The 22,587-nt window shown below is 32.5% G+C and overlaps 2 protein-coding genes across 7 annotated transcripts; both read left to right on the top strand.

Annotated features, from left to right (window-relative positions):
- Positions 1 to 737: 737 nt before the first annotated feature.
- LOC114928248 (uncharacterized) lies at positions 738 to 8,809 on the top strand. 5 transcript variants are annotated; one of them, XM_085484243.1, is made up of 14 exons: positions 738 to 785; positions 1,484 to 1,681; positions 1,762 to 2,124; positions 2,587 to 2,821; positions 2,929 to 3,068; positions 3,149 to 3,396; positions 3,530 to 3,715; positions 5,677 to 5,900; positions 5,979 to 6,053; positions 6,132 to 6,402; positions 6,492 to 6,632; positions 6,890 to 7,176; positions 7,256 to 7,345; positions 7,424 to 8,809. In XM_085484243.1, the coding sequence occupies exons 2-14, from the start codon at positions 1,488 to 1,490 to the stop codon at positions 7,535 to 7,537; spliced, it is 2,568 nt and encodes an 855-aa protein (XP_085340369.1). In that variant the 5' UTR covers positions 738 to 785; positions 1,484 to 1,487; the 3' UTR covers positions 7,538 to 8,809. The 5 variants fall into 5 exon arrangements, with proteins under 5 accessions (XP_085340369.1, XP_085340365.1, XP_085340366.1 ...); XM_085484239.1 differs by lacking the exon at positions 738 to 785 and adding an exon at positions 792 to 880; XM_085484240.1 differs by lacking the exon at positions 738 to 785 and adding an exon at positions 888 to 1,143.
- Positions 8,810 to 10,286: 1,477 nt separating this feature from the next.
- Positions 10,287 to 19,874, top strand: Tnpo (transportin 1). 2 transcript variants are annotated; one of them, XM_029299329.2, is made up of 15 exons: positions 10,287 to 10,477; positions 11,226 to 11,301; positions 11,404 to 11,583; positions 11,665 to 12,013; positions 12,106 to 12,307; positions 12,402 to 12,813; positions 13,513 to 13,824; positions 14,804 to 15,041; positions 15,185 to 15,474; positions 15,564 to 15,662; positions 15,747 to 15,842; positions 17,073 to 17,148; positions 18,656 to 18,830; positions 18,911 to 19,037; positions 19,579 to 19,874. In XM_029299329.2, the coding sequence occupies exons 1-14, from the start codon at positions 10,373 to 10,375 to the stop codon at positions 19,016 to 19,018; spliced, it is 2,718 nt and encodes a 905-aa protein (XP_029155162.2). In that variant the 5' UTR covers positions 10,287 to 10,372; the 3' UTR covers positions 19,019 to 19,037; positions 19,579 to 19,874. The 2 variants fall into 2 exon arrangements, with proteins under 2 accessions (XP_029155162.2, XP_085340363.1); XM_085484237.1 differs by lacking the exons at positions 17,073 to 17,148; positions 18,911 to 19,037; positions 19,579 to 19,874 and having other exon boundaries at positions 10,296 to 10,477; positions 18,656 to 18,752.
- Positions 19,875 to 22,587: the final 2,713 nt, after the last annotated feature.

Raw genomic sequence — 22,587 nt, 5'->3', positions numbered from 1 at the left:
AACGAATATAAACAGGAATTTACTTTATCGATGTTAAAAACATGTTTATATCTTTTTATGAATTATACGTTTATATATACACATATATATATAATTGACAGAATCTATACGTATTTTTTGCGCTTTATGCAATCTTAATTATATAGAGCAAAATATATATATATATATATATCTGCGTTAACACACATATAATTCAAAAAATACGAGCACAAATAAGAGATAATCTGTCAACTATGTCATTCATATTTATATACTTACACTAAAATAAGTGTCTTCCTTTTAAATTAATAATACAAAAATTACGTAAAAATGATGAATAATTATTCTTCTCCTTCACAGACGATGAGTATCTCCCCTTATAGGCATAATTATATGTACAATATATGAATCATCGCATAAATCATGCGCGCGCGCGCACTAATTACACACATGAGCGTCCTCAGATTTTTTCAGAAAAGGGGAGCATGGTTAAAATTTTCTTACTTATTTTTGGTTTTAATAATTTTCTCAAATTTCATTTTTATAATATTTATTTTTAATTCTTTTTTTTAATATTAATAAATATACAAATAAATTGCAGTGTTTACTTAAAAAAGAATTATAAATGCTTAAAATTTTTTTTTATTAAATTCCAAGGGGGCAAATGCCCCCTTTTGCCCCCTGCGGACGCCAATGATACACACATGTGTACACACACATGCGCGAACACCGTGAACATATTCGCGGCAGCTGCGTGAACTGCGCGCCTATCGTCTTGGTGGAGGAGAGTGGGGAGGGGGGCAAGGGTTAGTTTTTCAATTGAATCGCGTTCTCGCGGTCGCGCGCGTATTGCGCAACGAGACTTTGCGCGTCCCGTTAGTTCGCGCGCGCGGAAGAAACGGTGAGTTTTCTATAAATAACGGTGTACTCGCGCGCGACACTTTTGTGACTTTTGCGTAAACGCGAGAGTGCGTAGATTATCTTGCGCGACCTAAGACGCGAGATACGCATATACATACATATCTATATGCACATATATATGTATATGTAAGAGTGACATACACAACTCCGGGTGAGCTGTTCCTCGAGGCAGCGTGATCGGGAGAGATTAGCACTGCGATAAAACGACGCGGTTTCCACGTCGCCGATTGATTTTCGGAAAGGGTGAGAGAAAGCGAGAGACGCGTCATCCTTCTCGCGTGAACTTGGCGAGTTTTTGGAGTCGAGATCCGCGGAGAAGGGGAGGAGAGAGAGACTAGAAATAGGGATCATCCGGCGAAAGAAGGATCGCGGCTGTCCTTCGGGGAGGGGACTATTTTTAGCTGTAGTTGGGCATATGCTTGCCAGCGAGATTTCTTGTATGTCTTTTTCCTGAAAGTGGAATCTCTTGACCGCATTGCTCGGCCTATGGCGAGACTGTTTTGAGTTAGAGAAACTGCGTTTCGTTCCTCTCCAATTTTTCTTCTGTATTTCTGTAGCCGGGTTATATTTCTCTGTTTGACAGGAAGATGGAGAGTGAGCAGCATCATTATGAGCTGCGTAGCAGGAGCAGGTCACGTTCCCACACCCCTATGATCCTGAACCATTCTTTGCCAGAGCTGGAGGTGACGGAGCATCACTATGATCTCAGAAATAAAAGCCGGGAGAGATCTCATACACCTGGAGAAGTGACGAGTAGCAGGAGATCTGGTTCCAGATCGCTGTGAGTAAACTGAAACCTTAAAGTTTGTTATTTGCATGAATTATGAGCTTGCTTTATCTTGCTTGTGTTTTCTTTTACAGAACTGGCAGCATCGGTAAAATGCATGATAAAAGTATGGATACGATTGAGGAGACTAAAGAAGGATCTGTAACAGAAAGTGTGACGGATACTCAAAGTACAAAATCCGAGAATTCCACTGTCACGACAAGGAAAGCGGAACGACGCTCGGAACGTCAAAGAGCTAAGAGACAAATATTTATAAATGGTCAGAGTGAAAGTAAAGAGAATTTGGCTAATCAAAAGGTCGAGGAAAAGCGCAAAAGTGTTACACCGCACAGGATACTTACCAGTGATTATTCATCTGAAGAAGGGGAGAGAGAAGATCCTCCAAGTAGACCAGGATCTGCTTATGAAATTTACAAGCAGTACAACGAATGGTGGAAGTATGTATTATTTTTTGAAAACAAGAATTTCTTCATATTTAATTGTAAATATACATATTATATATTTATTATTTATTTATTAGAGCCTCAAATATTCAATTATATATATGTATATATGTATTAAAATATATATTATACAATAATATATATAAATAACTATCAAATTATATATTTATTATATAAAATATACATAAATAATTATTATAAATTATTACATGTTGATGAAATTCTTGTAATCACACTTGCCTAACTGTGCACTTTTATCTTAAAAATACAACGTTGTTCAGAAAAAAATATTTGTAAACAGTAGCTTCTAATATCACTAATATACAGTATCTTTTGAGTCACATTGAGCAGGTTGATGTGATATTGATAATATTTTAGAAATTATATAAATACCACTTAAAACAAAGCTTAACTCTGTTTACATATAAGCAATAAGGCTTTGTATAAATGTTGTAGTGTTTTTCCAAAGACCGATTATACGTATTCGCAAACATCACAATGTCGTTATGAGATAGCTCCCGGTGTATTAGCAACGCCTAATATGTCGCGGCGGCCTATACATGCGGATTGTGAGAGCATCGTACCTCAAGTCTCTCATCAAAGCTTAAGTCAAATTTCACAAAAAGAGACAGAAAGTGGAATTAGTGATATGGATACTGTTGATTTTAAGAACAGAAGCTCTCTTTATTCAGTAAGTATCATTATCTTAAATTAATACTGTTTAAACACCTACGAACACATATACACATGCATATATATATAAACTTTCTAAAACAATTAACTTTTTGAATTTTATAGTTTGATATTGATCACAATGTGTCAGATGTACCAAATTCTTCCACAAAAACTGTATATAAAAGAACACATATAGAACAGTACAAGACTCACAAAGAAATAATTTATTCGCAGCCTGGATACTCCTCAGATTTTTCGACCAGGTACATTTTGTTTTTGTTTTATATTTTAAAACAAAACTTTTGTTGATTGAAAGAGTGAAAACAATATTTTATATTAATAGATATTTATCATGGTCAAACTCTCCTTTAAACTTTATTGGAAAGTATAACGCAACTGATTCTGATACTGAATTGGAGGAGACCTTGACATCATCATCAGTCAAGACTGACCAAAGATGGAGGATCGTGCAATGGATTACATATCTTACAACTTTCATTACCATTTGGTTCAAGAAAACCGTCGAATTTTTCAAATTTAAAACCAATAGAAGACAGTATTATGATGCACGAGCTTATCGATCTTACAATGGTATTGGCACTTAGTAATAGAAATAATAATGTATTATTATATTTATTAATTTTTTAATTACATATTTATTATTATATATAAGTGTATTTAATTATTTTATAACTAATAATATTTCATTGACTGTTATTTATAGAATCCAAGTGGAGTGCATTATGGCAAGCTTTGGATCGTTATACACACAATGCATACTTTTTCTTTGTCAGAATGCTCGTCCTCGATGCTTGGTTGCTAAGTCATTTTACCGGTGTAAGGAAGTGGCTGCAAGAAAAAGGTCCGAGGATTCTATGGATTACACTTCTTCCATTACTTCTTTTGTTTGGTAAGTGGTTTTACATCTTTCTGTTTAAGGAATTTAAACAAAAAAAAAAAAAACATCTCTCCAGACTCTACGTTTTCTCATCGATCCACATCATATCTAAACCAATCAAGCACAGTCAGACTTCAATGTCTTTCGCGGGACCGCAGCACCAAAAAGGCGCACAAACCTATCCTGGCCTTCGTTTTCTTTTTGTTTCAGGGACTTACATCGCGCAGAAACATTTCTTTACCTGTGTGGACTCTCTGCGCAATGTCCAATACGGTGTCACTGAGACGACTTATCACATCTTTAACTATATTATCAACCTAACATCTTTTTACTATGAGTTATTCATAAGCTACTTTGCAGAATCTAAAAACTATTTCATGCACCTCTTACCCTGTGTGAACGTGTCTTTGCCTGAAATGCCTCCTATTGGGTGGAATATTAAGTGGTGATTAACTGAAAAATTGGGGTTTAGAATAGTACATTATAATCCTAACTATATACCTATATAATTCAGTTTAAATGGATGAAGATGGTATATTGAGTATTTATTTTTTTTTTTACAAAATATTAATATCAAAATTAAATAATATAACATTACACAAGAAATTGTTATTACAATAGTAAGTAATGTTGTGATATGACGAAAGATCTTTTATAAGAAAATGTGACATACTTTCTTCGTCCATTTTTTTTATCTTAAGTTAATATTTGTGTGTAACTTAACCATCGTTTTTGTTTTTATTTTGCTCTATGACAAAGTATATATTATTATCATATTGTTTCTCGCATTAGAATTGTAAAATTTTGCTAATTCCTGGAATGATATATGCACTTATCAATTTTATTTTAAATTTATTTAAATTTTATTTATAATATATAGATTGTCAATGCCAAATAACATACCAAATAATATATTATGCTGAATATCGTTTTAAAGATATTTTTCTCTGTTCTGTATATTTAAATTGGGATTCAATATGAATTATCCTAATTTATGTACTGACTGTCAGTTAATGCTTTGTTGGTTTTTTGTTTTTACTAATGAACTAATGTTGCATTGTGTGTGAAGATATATATGCTATATAAAATATATCTATATATTGTTGCTATATATCTTACATATAATTATATTTACATATATACATATCTGTTATATTTCAAACTATAGCTGGTCATTATCTAGTTCACGTCAGAGTCAGTCATTTTTGTTACATATGTTATAAATATATATATTTAATGTTTTTCTGATATTAAATTCTATTCTATACATACTATAAATTATAATATATATATATATATATATATATATACACAAATTAAATAATTATATTGAATGAAATAAAATTTATAATTTTCTCAGTTAACCACCACACATATATATATTTTCTTTCTTACATTAAGAGAATATGGTACAATAATATTTTGATGTAACAATGATCGTTAGATAATATATATAGATTGTAAAAGCACGTTCATACTTAATAAAATATTTTTCATGTGTACAATATTAGTAGTCCTTTTGTGAACACAATCTGTTAAGAGTGATATAGCGTCCTAGTGTCACAATCAAACGTTTTATGAGATTTAAATTAAAAAAAGAAAATAAATTTATAATGACGGGAGAGAAGGATAGAGGGAGAATTACTCTATTGGGTGTTTTATAAGTCGGAGTGTGTTGTGCTTGAAAAACTTGGAACTGTGATTGCGATCGATGTCATCGAAACGGTGAGTTTCTTCGTCTATCCTTCTCTCAGTTACAATATTGTATAATAGTTCCACTTCGAACAATTACACCGTGTAATTGATGTATGTGCCATCTAAAATGTCATTGTGTTTATAAATTGAATAACTCGACAGTCGTGTGGCACTAATTTTCGTATTGGAACACTGTAGCTCAATACAGTAACAGGAGAAGGAGATGATATTCTTATAATTATAATAAAAATTAATGGATAATGTGGAATTTATTTCAGGTGGTTGGTGCGTAATGCAATATTTTTCCCTTCTCTCTGACGTTAAAACTGTATCGGAGACAACGACACAAAAATTATTACCTGACATACAACTGGATGATCATAGGAGTAAAAGTATTGAAGAAAAATCGATTGATAAAGAAATACTCACAGACGATTCGGCTAGCAAATCTGATTTGGTCAGCAGGATAGAAATACTTGAAAACGAACAAACAAATCAAATGGTATAAATCTATATTTTCCTACGTTAAATATACTTATTTTTTTCTATTTGTTATTGAGCTATTTAATATTTTATATAGGAATATCTTATAAATATTACTCGAGTTTTGGAAGATCAAAAACAAAGCGATGCTGATTTCCGGAAAGAATATAATGTAAGTTTAAAATATGCACATTAATTATTTAATAATTAATAATTATGGAGCTTTCGAGATTCTCTATGATATTTCCAGGACAAGATTGATAATTTGGAAAGTAAATTGGATGTTGATGAACTGAACAATGTAATGTATAATGAGCTAAAAGTTATCAAATACGAATTCGAGAAACTACGCGAGCTCTACTCGGAATTAAAATCTTGTTGCAATGCCAATGCAGAGTCCGTCGCAAATCATGATTTAGAAAAACACGTGGAAAAGATTTTATTTAGTTATCTTCCCGGACTTTCGAAAGAAGATCTGGCCAAAATCAGTCAGAATTTACTTGCATCTTACAAGAGAGAAGGTTTCAAACTAAAGCTAATAGACTGTTGATTATATTTTAATATTCATACGTTATTAATGTTGAGAATTACAAATATTTCTTTTTGATAGGTCAAACAGTTTTTAATAATGATGCTGGAAATGCAAATCTTCACGTCTCAGATGAACACATGCGCAAAATAGCGAAGGAAGTTTTGCAAATATATGACGCAGACAAAACTGGTCAAGTAGATTACGCTTTGGAATCGGCAGGTATTGTGTCGCACTAATAAATCAGAGAACAAATATGTACAGGGTGTCTGACATAAAGTGTCACACCGAAAAAATACTTGATATTTGGAGACTATTTTTTCTCAGCAAAAATGTTCTGGAAGGTCATGGGAAAATTGTCTCCAAATAACAAGATCTACTTGTACATATATTTTCGGTGTGACACCTTATGTCAGACACCCTGTATAAATGTGTATAGTTGCAATAGGAATACATTTCTTGTATTTGTACAACCATAGGAGGTCAGATCGTTAGCACGCGATGTACTCAGCGCTATGATATAAAGTCAAGAGCCTTCACATTGTTCGGTTTTACGTTGTATTACGAAAGCAACAATCCGCGGACAGTAATACAGCGGAATCCGATACAACCTGGTGTTTGTTGGGCTTTTCAAGATTTTCCCGGATATCTCCTGATACAATTGCGAAGCGCCATTTATGTAACCGGCTTCACTCTTGAGCATGTTCCCAAATTGATCTTATCGAATGAGAACATGTCAAGCGCACCCAGGAAATTTAATGTCTGGGTATGTTAAACAGTTTTTCTCCTCTTGTGTATAAAATATTATTAATCAGTCTTTTTATATATACATATATTTTTTGCAGGGATTGACGAGTGAGAATGATCCCGAGCCTGTAATGTTTGGTAATTACGAATTTACGTATTCTGATAATCTGCAATATTTTCCAGTTCAGGTAAATTTCTCAATTTTTAGTTTTATTACAATATATGTTATATATATTATTTTTATTTATCAATATTTACTTATACAGAACACAGATATCAATCAACCATACGAATATGTAGAATTAAGGATACACAGCAATCATGGACAACTGGACTATACATGCTTATACAGATTCCGCGTTCACGGGAGACCAATTTAAGAAAAAATTAATCGAATTACACAAAAGGTTCCTCTTTACAAAACGTTCGTGAGATCGTTTAAAGCAATAGTGAGAACAAGCCACAACTTTTTTCTGACATGTGCCTTTATAATTACTGTTATTAATAAACGCAACAATATTGGCGTGACTTATCGTAGCATCTGTAATTATATTGTGAATAGAACTATTTAATGTTTTTGTAGGAAGAAAGTTTTCCACGAAACAACTAATATATTTTATTCTTACGCCGATATTTAATGCATACGTGGAAGAAATCGTTTCTATCACTGTTAAAACGCATTGAAAACATGTGTACATATACATAAAATAATATTAGTAATTTATACTGATGAAAGAAAAATTATGTGTGATTAACATCAAACGGAAAATCATGATAAAATCATGATGGAAAAAAATTATATGTATATGATTAACATCAGACGGAAACTCATAATTATGGCACACATTCATAAATGTCGGCCTGATAATGTTCTAAAATATCGCTTATATATTAATTAAATATTTTCACTATGGCCTTACTATAGTAGTCTCACCTAAGTAAAGCGCCTGTAAAAAAAAAGCTGTCTCACAGAAATGCGAAAAATCAAAATGAAGATAGATAAAAAAAGAGGAAAAGGAATGATTTCGTAAGAAGTTTTGAACATGAAAGTGTGCAATTATTCATCATAATTATTTATAATTAAATTTGACACAGCATCGTTTCAGTAAGACTGACACTTTAAAAGTTACCCCAAAGTTGAGTGTGAGTCATAATATTTGTAACACCGCGACAGTACAAATTGTAAGGAATCGTAATGATTAATTAATTTTAGAGTTAAGGAACAAAATTAATTTTTAGTTTTAAGTGTACAATATACATCACTTTTCGCTGCGAAAAAAGACGTTTTTTGTAAGAATCTAAGGACAAAAACGCGGCATTAATTATTTGAAGTATGTGTGTGTATATATATATATATTTAAGATATTTAAGTAAGTTCTTGCAGCATCAATTCTTTTCTGTTTAACTATTTTTAATGATTTTTTTTAAATTATGATGCGTATATTTGACTGCGCTTGATTTTTTGAGCTCGCATGCGTATGTTTCTACTTCATAGTACTTAGATTCTAAATCGTGGTCGATCGGATTGTCTTGGAAAACGCTCTGGATCCTTTGCCATATATCGAAATGCAATCGCCACTGCATTTTTAACGTCTTCGCATGTTAAGAGGAATTTTTACATTTACAAAATAAAATATGCGTTTCATTCGAAACGATTCGGTTTTATTTGTCCGCATTAGAATTCGTAGAATTAATTACATAATTTTCCTGAATTAGAAAAAAAATAGACGATTCTTTTTTTTTAAATACATATTTTTATTATAATTCTATTATTTTCTTAAATCAAAGAATTAATTTTTAATCTAAAAAATGATTAGATCCACGAATTTTTCATTTAATATTTCTATTCTGCATCTCACTCGGATTCACTTTTATCATCGGTCTCATTTTTCCCACGCCTTTATCGCGATAACCGGAAGACGATGTATAAATCTCGAGTTTCAAGATTCCCGCTCGCGTTTTATAAACGAATCGCGATGCATTGTACACATATAAGCATTATTCCCACGCGATAAATGCACGCTTCAAACATTCAACGACTGTTAAGCATCTAATTTCGTGATCCGGTTTTTATCGAATTTCTCGAAGACACGTGGGAACTCGGGTCAACGCGAAAAGGTGGGAGATAAAGACGGGGGAAAGAAGAAGAGGAGTCCCGGGCAGCCCCCAGGGCGTCGATTGTGTAACTTTTTCTAAAGTGAAAATGTGAAAAGTGAGAAATTTCTTCCAATCATACATTGATTTTTTTTTTAAATCAATGCGTGATTGGCGAAAATTTTTCACTTTTCACGTTTCCACTTTAGAAAAAATTACACAATTGACTCCCAGGAGTTCATGTCGGAGATAGAGGTCTTATCAGAGTTACGAAGTTAGGTAGGTATCGCCATATTTGGTCAAAAACCGAAAGCAGTCAGTGGCGGAAAATTTAATATGTCCAAAGCATGGCGTTTATAGAATAAAAGAAATAAATGTTATAAATAATCAAGGAATAAACTTTAATTTATTACTTTTATATGCATTGCCATTGTTTTACTATTAAAATAACGTTTTTTTAAATCTTTTGTTTTTTTACATGCTATTTTAAAATAACATATCTTCGAGAAATTTTAATCTTTACAAAATTGCACTCAATATTAGAAATAAATAATTTATTTTCTAATTGTGTTTTTATATTATTTGTAATACTATAAATATGTTATAACACTACATACAATACAATTTATTCTAATTTATCATATTCTAAATTTATACAGTCATACTATACATATATATACCATAGAATTATTTTTTAAAATTATTATATATTAATAATATATATTAATAATTAATATTATTATTAATATTATATTATTTAATTATTATTTCTTATTAATATTATTATTATTATTATTATAACATTAATAATTAATATTATATATTATATTATTATTACAATTATTATTAATTATTATTTCTAAGTTCTATACGATATATGCCAATTTTGACAAATCATGGCGGACACCAATGAAAATTGGGGACTCTTATTTCAGGTCTCTGAAGAGACTCTAGTCGGAGGAAGGGCGTGGCGCCCCCTTGCGTACGGTCCTGACCAAATGGAGCGCTGGCTTCGCTAAGGAAACGAGAGGGGGAGAGCCGTGGAGAGCTTCCGTTTATCTGCGAGGTCAGAGAAGGCAGACCGTGTGCTTGTGTTACTGGTGGTGCTGTTGAGAAACACGATGAAAATGGCGTGGCAACCGCAGGAGGAAGGACTCAGGCAAATCCTGACGCTGCTCAAGGAGTCTCAGAGCCCGGACACGGCTACCCAGCGCGCCGTACAACAAGTATCCTTTTTTTTTTTCCTTTGTCGAGAAGTGTGGATTATCTCTGATATCCTCATCGCCGCCGTACATACGTGGCCCCGGGTTGAGAGAGAGAGAAAGCGAGTGCGAGTAGCTAATGACGAAAAGAGGGACGCGCGCGCAAACTGCCATCCGTACGTCATTCACCGTTATTTTCCTGGCGCGCGATTATTGTCCGGGATAAATAAACATCTTTTTTCCGAAAATTAATATTCATGTATATTTATGATACTCCATTCGCGAGAGAGATCGCGCGCGCGAACGCACATACGCACACACACACACACACACACACACTGGGCAGCGAATTTGTCGATCGCTAACGATCGTTGCTCCGCATCGTCACATTGCTTTTCTCCACGAGCGAAATGCCCCTCGAGCTGGAAATATGTTAACGATGCATGCGTATATACGTCCCCGACACGCGCGGCCCTCTGATCGATAGCTTCGGCAGCTTCCTCTTTCTCACCCGGGCCCGGGCGTGAATAAACCCGCTTGCGCTGCTTGGATTACAACCATATTGAATTGCAACCTATAACGATTTTGTATATACATTTTATATATACAATGGGAGAAGTTAGATTGCAACACACAATGTTGGTTTTTTCTCAGAAAGGATGAATCAGCGGAGGAGAAATTGTTCATACTTTCTTTATAATAGTCTCTAATGTTTATTTCTTCTTATGCAATATTTTCATATTTATTTTTCTTTAACTTGATTTGAATACAGAAATTGGAAGAGTTAAACAAATTCCCAGATTTCAACAACTATCTGATTTTTGTTCTAACAAAGCTTACGTCAGAAGGTACGTTAGTGAAAATATATGTAATTCAAAATATTTTAAATTTTATTTATGTGCCGCAAATGTATGATAATTATATTAACTAATGATTTTCTCTTTGTTAAGATGAACCTACTAGATCTCTGAGTGGGCTGATACTAAAAAATAATGTAAAGACCTACTTTAATAAATTTCTACCGGAAGTCATAATTTTTATAAAGCAAGAATGTCTATCAGCTGTCGGAGATCCATCTCCACTGATTCGTGCGACCGTCGGTATTTTGATTACTACTGTCGCATCAAAAGGTGTGTTTTTATATTATGTAATTATAGTATGTAGTATATAGCATCTAAAAAAATTTATTAATTATTTTTGTGAATTATTAGGTGAATTAACAACTTGGCCAGAATTATTGCCAGCGTTGTGTCAAATGTTGGATTCCCAAGATTACAACGTTTGCGAGGGAGCATTCGGAGCTCTGCAGAAAATCTGCGAAGATTCGGCAGAAATATTAGATTCAGATGCTCTAAATCGCCCACTAAACATTCTGATTCCAAAGTTCCTTCATTTTTTTAGACATTCAAGTCCCAAAATCAGATCTCACGCGATAGCGTGTGTCAATCAATTTATCATTCAACGTACGCAAGCACTTATGATACATATAGATAGCTTTTTGGAAAATCTCTTCCATCTAGCTTCAGATGATGATTCTGAAGTTCGAAAAAACGTTTGCAGGTAATTAATGATATATTACAATATTGTTGTTTTGTTACTGTTTCTAATAGAAAAACATGAATTTATTTTTAATCTTTTCTATGCTTTTGTAGAGCATTGGTGATGCTACTTGAAGTACGAATGGACAGACTAATACCACACATGCATAATATAATAGAATATATGTTAATGAGAACTCAGGATGTTGACGAAGGAGTGGCACTAGAAGCTTGCGAGTTTTGGTTATCTCTAGCAGAACAACCAATTTGCAAAGAAGCACTTGCGCCACATCTGACCCGATTAGTACCTATCTTGGTAAGTTTTTCTCAGATTTATCATAAATTTGGCAAACGATAATAATTCTTCATTTTTTCCTTTTAATTAATTTTTAATGTATTGTCTATCTTAGGTGAGAGGTATGAAATATTCAGAAATTGATATAATCCTCCTCAAAGGAGACGTAGAAGAGGATGAAATGATACCAGACAGAGAGGAGGATATTCGACCACGATTTCATAAATCAAAGACTCACCACTCGCATCACGCGAATGGTATGGGTAGACACGCTGACCCTGAGAATGGCGGTATAAATGGCGGATGCGACGATGAGGACTTGGACGTTGAGGACGGATGCGACGACGATTCGACTCTGAGCGATTGGAATTTGAGGAAATGCTCCGCTGCTGCGCTCGACATGTTAGCTAATGTATTTCGGGAAGACCTTTTACCTGTTTTGGTGCCGATTCTGAAAGAAACTCTCTTCCATCAATCTTGGGAAATAAAGGAATCTGGTATCCTAGCATTGGGAGCTATTGCCGAAGGTACGCACATTTATTTCATTTTAGAATATTTGAATAGATAAAAGCAGGTTAGGTAAGGTAATTATTTTTTAAAACTAAGTTAATAGCTTATAAAATGAATTTAGTTATGTTCAAAGTTGTATGAACAAAAAACTCTGTTAAAGTTAAGATTAAATTAACTTAAGTTAAATTAAAAGTTATTTTTCTTAAATATTTATAATAAAATAGAATGTAATAACTTAAAAGTTTTTTAATTTAATATTTTATTTGTTAATTTAAAAAAAATTTTTAAACTATATGAAATAACAAAGAAATTAAATTTTTTTTTACATAGAATTATATCTTTTCTTTGTAATAGTACAATTATGAAAATAATAAAAACTAATAATACCTTTATTTCATAATACTTGTAAGAATGATATGCATCATAGAATGTTTTTATTAAAATTTTATTATTTTATTATTAAAAATTTAATTGTCTAATGTTTAAGATTTTATAAAAAAAATAATTGGAATTCAGAGATAACAAAAATCTTCAACTTAGGAAAAAAGTTAATAAGTTTAAGTTTAAAAATAACTAGTTGAAGTTAAAAATTAATTCATTTTAAATTAAGTTAAATTGATTTTTTAACTTTTAATTAACTACTTTACTACCCAACCCTTGGATAAAGGATATTGAACATATTTATTTAACCTGTTTGCACAAACAATTGATAACAGGTTGTATGAGCGGCATGATCCCGCATCTATCGGAGCTCATCCCTTATTTAATCAGTTGTCTAAGCGACAAGAAGGCTCTTGTCCGTGCCATAACTTGTTGGACGCTAAGTCGTTACGCGCATTGGGTTTGCGCACAGCCACACGAGACGCATTTGAAACCTTTGATGACGGAATTGCTTAAAAGAGTGCTCGACAGCAACAAGCGGGTTCAAGAGGCAGCTTGCTCCGCATTCGCGACCTTAGAAGAAGAGGCATGCACCGAACTGGTTCCATATCTTGGATTTATTCTCGAGACACTAGTTTTTGCATTCAGTAAGTACAATAACTCACTTTATCTTGAATTACGACGTATAATTTTGAACAACAACCGTTTATCTGCAAGCAAGATTGGCAGAAAACTTGTTTTTATTTTAAACAAAAAACATTGATTTTTTTTATTAAAACAATATTTTTGTTTTATACATATTTTTAAGTAAAGTAAGAAAAAAATGTCTTAAATAAGCAAAAAAATACTTGATAGCTTTAATCTATCTAGTGTAAGCATTTAATATATAAAATTATATATATATTTTTTTTTATTTTGAGTTATTAATTTTAAAATTTATTTAATTTTAATTCAATTTATAAAAGTAGGTATTAAAAAATAGCCAATATGCAATGCAATTCCAATGTTATTGTTATCATTAATTTTTTTTTATTTAAATGTGTATTATTTTTTTAATTAAAGTAATTACATTATTTTATTTGCAATAGTTAAAATGTAAAATGCAATGTATTATAATTTAGATTTTAATAGTTAGTGCTTTGTGCAGATAGCTTTATATGTATATAATCTTTAATATAATCTGTAATATATTCAATTGTTATAATTTAGATTTTAATAGTTTGTGGTTTGGGAAGATAGCTTTATATGTATAATCTTTAATATATAATCTATAATATATTTAATTATATTAATTGTTACTTAATATTTAATATCCAAAAATTATATAATATTCTGTTAAAATAAAACTTATCTTATTATTTTTATTTCATTTATATTTATATTTTTAATTTTATATCTAGGTTACATATCAATATAGATAAAACTAAAAAAATAGAACAAAAACTTTTTTGCAACATGCACGTTTATTAGTTTTTATTTGTTTTTGTTTTTCTTTGTCTTTTCTTTTTTAAATAATCATATATTTTAATTGCAATGTTTTAAACAGTAGTTAAAACCGTTTTAAACAAGTTTTAATCAAATAATTTTAAACAAACTGTTTAAAACATGCCAACTCTCTGTCTGCAGGTAAATATCAACACAAAAATCTTTTAATATTATACGACGCGATCGGCACTCTCGCCGATTCTGTGGGTCATCATTTGAACAGACCGGATTATATCAATCTTTTGATGCCGCCTCTCATTAATAAGTGGAACGTATTGAAAGACGAAGATAAAGATCTGTTTCCTTTACTGGAATGTCTTTCATCAGTAGCTACTGCGTTACGTTCGGGTTTCTTACCGTACTGTGAGCCTGTCTACAGGTATATACACTATACATTATGGATAATAATCTTTTAATAAATTTAATAAGTTTCCTATAACTCTTGGTCATATTTTCTAATTAGAATTTAATTATGATATATGATAAATTTATATAATAGCACATACTTTATTTTGTTTGCAGACGATGCGTGTCACTTGTGGAGCAAACGCTGAATCAACATATAGCGAGTACGCAAAGTCCAGAGCAATTTGAAGCACCTGATAAAGACTTTATGATAGTCGCGTTAGATCTCCTTAGCGGATTAGCTGAAGGACTGGACGGTCACATGGAACGCTTAGTAATGAACAGTAACGTTATGCAGCTACTGTATCAGTGTATGCAAGATACTATGCCTGAAGTAAGACAAAGTAGTTTTGCTTTACTAGGAGATCTCACAAAAGCTTGCTTCCAACATGTGCTGCCTTGTATAGGTGAATATAATTGCGACTACATAATTTAAATTGAATTTGTGTTAGATATTTTATGTTGTAAGTAATGGGCTTTTTATCTTTATGAACAGCTGAATTTATGCCTATACTTGGACAAAATTTACACCCACAATTCATATCGGTGTGTAATAATGCGACATGGGCGATCGGTGAGATTTCGATAAAACTCGGTAAATATCGAAAGTGGTATCTTTATGGGAGATGAAAAAAAGGAGAATAAGAAATTTATTACTTATCTTGTTTGTCTTCTGCAGGGCCCGACACAAGTGCATATATTCCATTAATTTTGACACAACTTATCGAAATAATTAATCGACCAGACACACCAAAAACACTATTGGAAAATACCGGTGAGTTGTCGACAATCTTTACCAGTATCTAGTTTTCTCTTAGAGCGATACCGTATAAAATATACCAAAGTATACTTTGGAACATATAGAAGGCAATGTGTAGCGAGAACCGACAAAGAGAATTTGTCGATTCCCATACATTATACATTCCTATCTCTTTTTCGCGCCGAGTTATAAATTACACTCTGTCATGACTATATGCTTTCTGCGCACATTGGGAAACTTCTCATTCACAGAGATTAGCTTCAAACACCCCGCTGAATCATTAATTGTACAATATAACTGTGCAAAATTTTACGGGGGTTTAAAGCTATATCTGACAATTATTTAATGAAAGGTCTCCCTTGATTTTAAAATATTCCTATTATCTAGCGTAAATATCGCGCTAGATTAGGCATTCCTGATGGCATTCAGCTCTTTAGGTGCATATATACATATATATTTCTTTTTGTTTGTTTTTTTTTAAGTAATTTTTTGCGCAACAATTAAATCCCACACAATTCAGCAAATTGACATGGTCATATACATAAATCGCGATTGCACGTTTTATTGACAGGTTTTTAATAATTAGTACTTGTATATTGAACCTTGATTTAGTGGTGTGCGACTGCCTGTAGGCTTGAATACATATACGGCTGTATTGCCATGAAAAAAGACATATTGCAATTCAGTATATATTATATGTTTGCATATTTTTCTAAGCCCCAGATTATGTTTCAACTAAAATTATTTAAATTGGCCTTTAAGAGATCATAATGCAAATTTTGTTCTGTACCTCCTCTTTATTCTCTTATTTGTATAATAGCATATATATATATAGAGAGAGAGAGAGAGAAAGAGAGGGAGAGAAAGGGAGAGAGAGAGCAAGAGAGATCATTTTGCGGGTACATCGGTTTTTTATTATACAAATCTCACACGGGCTCGCACGCTGCTATCTAATTTCGTTTATTGTTTCAGCAGCTACAATAGCACGATATTACCTATGTTTCATTGTCGGTATATCATATGTTTCACTTGTGTTCTCACTGTCTTCGATTAATTATTATATTAATGTTACTTAATTATGATTATTAATTAATATGAATTATTGAAAGTTACATAAGCAGAGCAAAAAATATGATTCTTCTTCACCTGAGTTGATCGTTGGTTACTATCAGTTTGTCTTATTGTTTATGTTTCCGGTCACTTCACTACACTTCACTGTTACCGAAACCGAAAATGAAACCGTAGCCATAACGATCGGTCGCCTAGGTTATGTGTGTCCCCATGACGTCGCCCCCATGTTACAGCAGTTTGTCCGCCAGTGGTGTGTAAATTTCTTTATTATATTATATTCTATTAATTATACTACTTTCTATTTTATTATTAGCACTTTATTATTATACATTATTATATATTCCCGATTCTCTCCTGAGTAATTGCATCAGGGGCTGTTGAGAACTCTTCTGCAAGAATATGAGCTGCTGGAGCCACAAAATTTGGATTTTAATCTTACGGTGTTAATTATGGAAGCGAGATACTATACTGTAGCGAATCGAAAAGTATGCGCGTAATGCTCCGAAAACTGGAGTCGCACAAGGTGCTCAGCTTCTTGCACAATGGTTTGACGCAGTATTCGCAGTAACATCTTACATTTGAATTCGTTATATAAAATAATTCTAATCTTTATTTTGCCACCATGCAAGTGTGTTACGGGCTCTCCTGTTTATCCGATTCAAGACCAGGTTTAGGTTTACATTTGTCACCTTTATTCGTCAAGTCTTTGCTTTGTTCGCTCTCTACTTTTAGTACAAGTACTTTACTCGCGAATTACGTGTACATTATCGAATTATGTCCGAATTAATCGTGTAGGTATTTTTCTTACAAAATTTCAACTATTGCATGTTGGTAATTTTAGCATTTTGGACTTTTGTCGATTTTTGTTCGGTCACGATGTGCCGTATTGTAAATGTCAAATGTAAACCCAGCCTTAATCAGACAGTAAGTGAAATATGACGCCAGTCATATATATACATATATATATATCCCAATAATTAAATAATATATAAATAAATCTTATATATAGGCTGTATGTATATATACACTGAGAAAAAAATAATGTTCAACCAAACAAATTTTTTTAATCTAACTAAATGCGGCGGTTACGGGCTGTCAAACAAATATTTATCGATATGAAAAAATATTATGTTTGACTTAAATATTTAAATATTTCAATTAAAATAATTCCATGAACTAAACGCGTTTAGTCATATTAACATTATTTTTTTCTCAGCGTAGGCTCTTAAATTTCAGTATTTTGCGCGAATTTCAATTTTTTTCTATTATAATCAATATATTTACAAAATTAATATGTCCATTAAAATACACTAGTTCTTTAACTTTAAAAATAATATATTTTATATGGAAACAATTGCTTATATTTATAGAACAATTTTTTGAGTCACATGAGAGTTGCTAATCATTGCATTGTCGACTGGTCTTAATAAGCCAATCGTTTTGTCTCTTGTCGAATACTATTAATTAAAAAAATATATATTTATATGTGACTTATATAGGAATAAAAATAATATATAGTTATTCGATTTTTGCCAGAGCCATTATTATACATCTCTATGTAAATATTATGTGATCTAAAGAGAGATACTTCGATCATTGTGGCGAAGTTAATTTACTTTAATAATATTAAATGAGATGTAAATTTTGCGATTACAATCTGTATCACATAAAGGTCTCCGTGTTTCATTGATCGAAGTATTTTCTGCTCGAATAGAAAAATCGAACTACATTTAATGAAGTTTCATATTTATCAATAGGTGCACTTCTTTGCGAAGCATAAGGGATAACGAAGAGAAGGATTCTGCCTTCAGGGGTATGTGTCAGATGATTACTGTCAATCCGGCTGGTGTCGTCCCAGACTTTATCTTCTTCTGCGACGCCGTAGCATCTTGGTCAGCGCCAAAAGACGATTTGAAGGAGATGTTTCAAAAGGTAGATAAAAAGAAGGCAATCTCGCACGATCTTTTTTGGGAATATCATCATTAATTTTATTATTGATTTTCTCTGTTTAGATTCTGTTTACATTTAAAAATCAAGTGGGCGAGGAAAATTGGAAACGATTTTCTGATCAGTTTCCGCCACAGCTTAGTGAGCGGCTTCACAACATGTATGGCGTCTGAATAGTTCCGTCTAAAAGCGGTAAGTCAAACAACAGCTTCATTGAAAACATTGAAACGAACGACGCCGTTTACTTCTTCTGTACCGTTAAGTCTCCTCGTTGATCATCTTGGAATTGTGACGTCAGAGACGAGAAGAATTTTTCGACAAATTCGAAAAATTCTTACGTGTTATTTTTAGATAAAGAAATATTTCGATGAAACGTCACTTTAGATGGTTTTAGCATATTTTTCAAATACCTCAAAATTATTTTCTTTTGACAGTTAATCAACAACCGTAAATAATTGTGATATCAGACTTTGTCTATTTAGACTTTGTTTGATTAGGCCTCGTATCACAGTCATTTTATAGCTGTTGATTGATTATAAAGCGAAAAAGATAGTGTTCTGACTGTTTTAAAATTTAAAATAGTTTTATTGAAATATCTTTTCATTTAAAAATGACATCTTTACTTTAACAATGACGTTACATGACTTTAACAAAATTCGGTGAATCAAAAAAATCAAATGTCAGGTATTTTTAGGAAAGGGAATAATTTTTACAATTTTAAATTCATTTCCAGAAGGCCGCATGCAGCAGGCCGAATGGGGTTGGGCGGGAAACAATGGGCTGATGGGACGGGTGGGTGAAACCACGGCCTCTTCTCATCAAAATCGTCGTTACCGTATCATCGTGGTATGTCATCGTTGTGCTTTCGAGAAGAGAGTAATGATGCATGCCGGGCATTTTTAGCCTCGATTGCCACTTAAAGGCTGAATTCCGATGAAAGAAAGTAAGCGAGAGAGAGTCAAAGTAAACAAAAACAAAAGGAGAACGACAAAAGATAAGCATTGGCCGCAAAAATAAAAGCGTGGGTGGGCGGGGTTGGGATTTATTTCACGGGGTGGGAGGGAGGAATTTTGTGGGGATTACTGAATACACACATTTCTCAAAAGACGAAACAAGGTATCGGGTAACAACAACGGTGATACCTTATATGTAGTGATGTACACTCCGTTTCCATTAGCGCTAACGTAAACTAACACTACGAAAGTGTTATTTGATTCTCGCGTGTATCGAAACGTGACATGTGCTGGTGCCTACGGCTAACTCTGGCCCAGCTTTATGATATATAACTAGATATATATGTATATTATTATCGAAATCAACTTTCAAAGACAGTAGGTCCTAAAGATAAGCATAGATCTCACGTTATAGAGATCGCCAGACACTGTGATCGAAAATTTGTACGTTAGATATTGATCTTTTTTTTTCCTTTTTTCTTTTCTTTTTTTTCTTTTTTTTTTTGAGAGAATGAGAGGTTACTCGAATATGTTTGTAGAGTTTTAGAGACAAGGTAGACCTACTTATTTGATAATAAATATGATACAAGGTAGAATACGTTATTAGAAATTTCATAGTGTACAGAAGATTTTTCGAGAATATTGTATTTTTATATGTTGAAGAAGAAAACACACATATATACACACAGAAAGTGCCATTCCGTCGTTTCGAACCAAAATTTTTCTGCTTATTTTATTCTCTCCCTTGCTAATTGTGATATTAGGTTATACGCGACAATTTTGTCATCGTGTGTAAAACATTTCAAATGAATACTTATACGTATATACGCGCATTTTGTCATACGTATATATATGTGTAGGTACATTCAAGATGATACGATGTTTTAACTTGCAGACTATTTTGTGATTACTTTTTTGTTAAACATATTAAATTAGTATCATATTAGCATTAGTGTAAATATAGGTAAATACATTTTAGAATGACGTTTTTGTTAATCATTATAATAGATATCTCAAATCTTTGCTGATCTATCGAAGTCTCTCGAGTTGATATTTAGTCGCAGTCAACGATTCGAAAAAGGAAAAACGGTTTACATACGATTCACAGAGCAAGCGGATCTATGACGTGAAATCTACGGCGATGTTTTTATTTGCGCGATATAATGATCTCGATGTTTCATTCAGATAAAAGAAATCTTGTGTTTAAATCGTTTTTGAGAGAGAGAAAAAAAGAAAAGGAGGAAGAGAGAAAAGGAAAGTTGTCAAGACTCGGGTCATTCCAGTCCCATTTTCTTGGGTCAGATTAAAAACAGTGAGCAAGTCTTTTTGCTTTAACGTATTACGCATTTTTATCTCAGTTATTTAAAAAAAATGATTCTTTTATAATTCTGGCATTGCGTGACAAAAATCGTGTATTGTCGACTATTGAGCATATGTATATATCTCGGATATGCTGCAAAATTCTCCAAAAGCGATTTTCTAAATAGTTTTTATGACAAAACATTTTAATTTTTACTTTCTCACATGCATACATATATACATACACATACACACTCGTACATACATACATACACACACATACATTAAAGATAAGTAAAAAGAATAAAACGAACAAAGAGAGGAGAGAAAGCTCAACCTGGAAAAATTGATCATTGTTCAATCGCTATTGTCAATCAAACTTTGAAGCTTATCAATAAAAATCCAATGACTGGCGGGAATTGAACTAGCGCAAGCGAGATAGACATTTTTTATAAAAAAGGGGGCTTACGTTGAAACTTGATTTTTATAATTGCGAAGAGAAAGAGAAAGAAAGAGAGGCACAGAAATTCTTCAAGAAGCGATAAGTTGAAGAATTGACGCATTATTGAGTAGAGTGCGACAAGAAAGATTTTTTTTAATTATCTATTGAATAATGTTGCAATCTTTTGTTCTCTTTTTTATTTTTTTATGCAACAGACTACGGCACCTAATTTCTTTTCGTCCTGTGAGACAAAAAGAAATAGCAATGCGCGGACAACGTATAGATTTCGTGACCGCTCCTTGATTCGATCCACACTCGTTCAATTTATGGCAATATATTGTCATAATTTTATCCTTAAAGTCTGGTCCCCTTCCTTGTTCTGCCCGCGCCATTTTTGTGATATTACTGTTTTTTATAATTACTTAAGAGCTTGAGAAAAAGAAAAAAAATAAAGCCACATGCTCCACTCGACGTGAGTCTAAACGAAAATTTATAGTTATGTATTTTAATTTTTTTTTACGTATATATACATGTAAATACTGAATATATATTTATACATATATATTAAATCGATATCGCGTGTTATATCACTTCTCACTTCTCTCACAGAGTTATATTTAAGAATTTCATAGCGCTTAACGCTAAGAAAACTTTACATACACAAGTTACATAGTTCACCTCTCGATAGTTCCTAAGCCTAGAAGAAAGATTTTGTCGGTGGTAAAATATAAAATGCTCGTTATTGTCTCAGGTCGCCGCGCAAAATTTCGTATCGCATTTAGAATGTATACTCGTGTTCTCTTCCCGCGATTGTAAATACGTTTCCTTCTGATTTTGGTGTAGTTTCTCGCGGCTTTATATGTGCATTCTATCGTTATGTTTCTTATCCCGTCGAGAGATCATGTGGCTCGCGATTATTTATTAATATGCTATTAAAAAGCTCTCAGTCAAGTTAAGATGGAAGTAATAAATTTATATTAAATGGTCGTAAGGTATAAGCTGATGAGATCATCTATTTATACATAATTATATTATATATTACAATGAT

The sequence above is a fragment of the Nylanderia fulva genome, unplaced genomic scaffold, assembly GCF_048542155.1.
Source record: "Nylanderia fulva isolate GAGA-0341 unplaced genomic scaffold, ASM4854215v1 Scaffold3, whole genome shotgun sequence".
NCBI lineage: Eukaryota > Metazoa > Arthropoda > Insecta > Hymenoptera > Formicidae > Nylanderia > Nylanderia fulva.
Note: the sequence above shows the minus strand (reverse complement) of the source record. Positions and strands in the feature narration are given on the sequence as shown.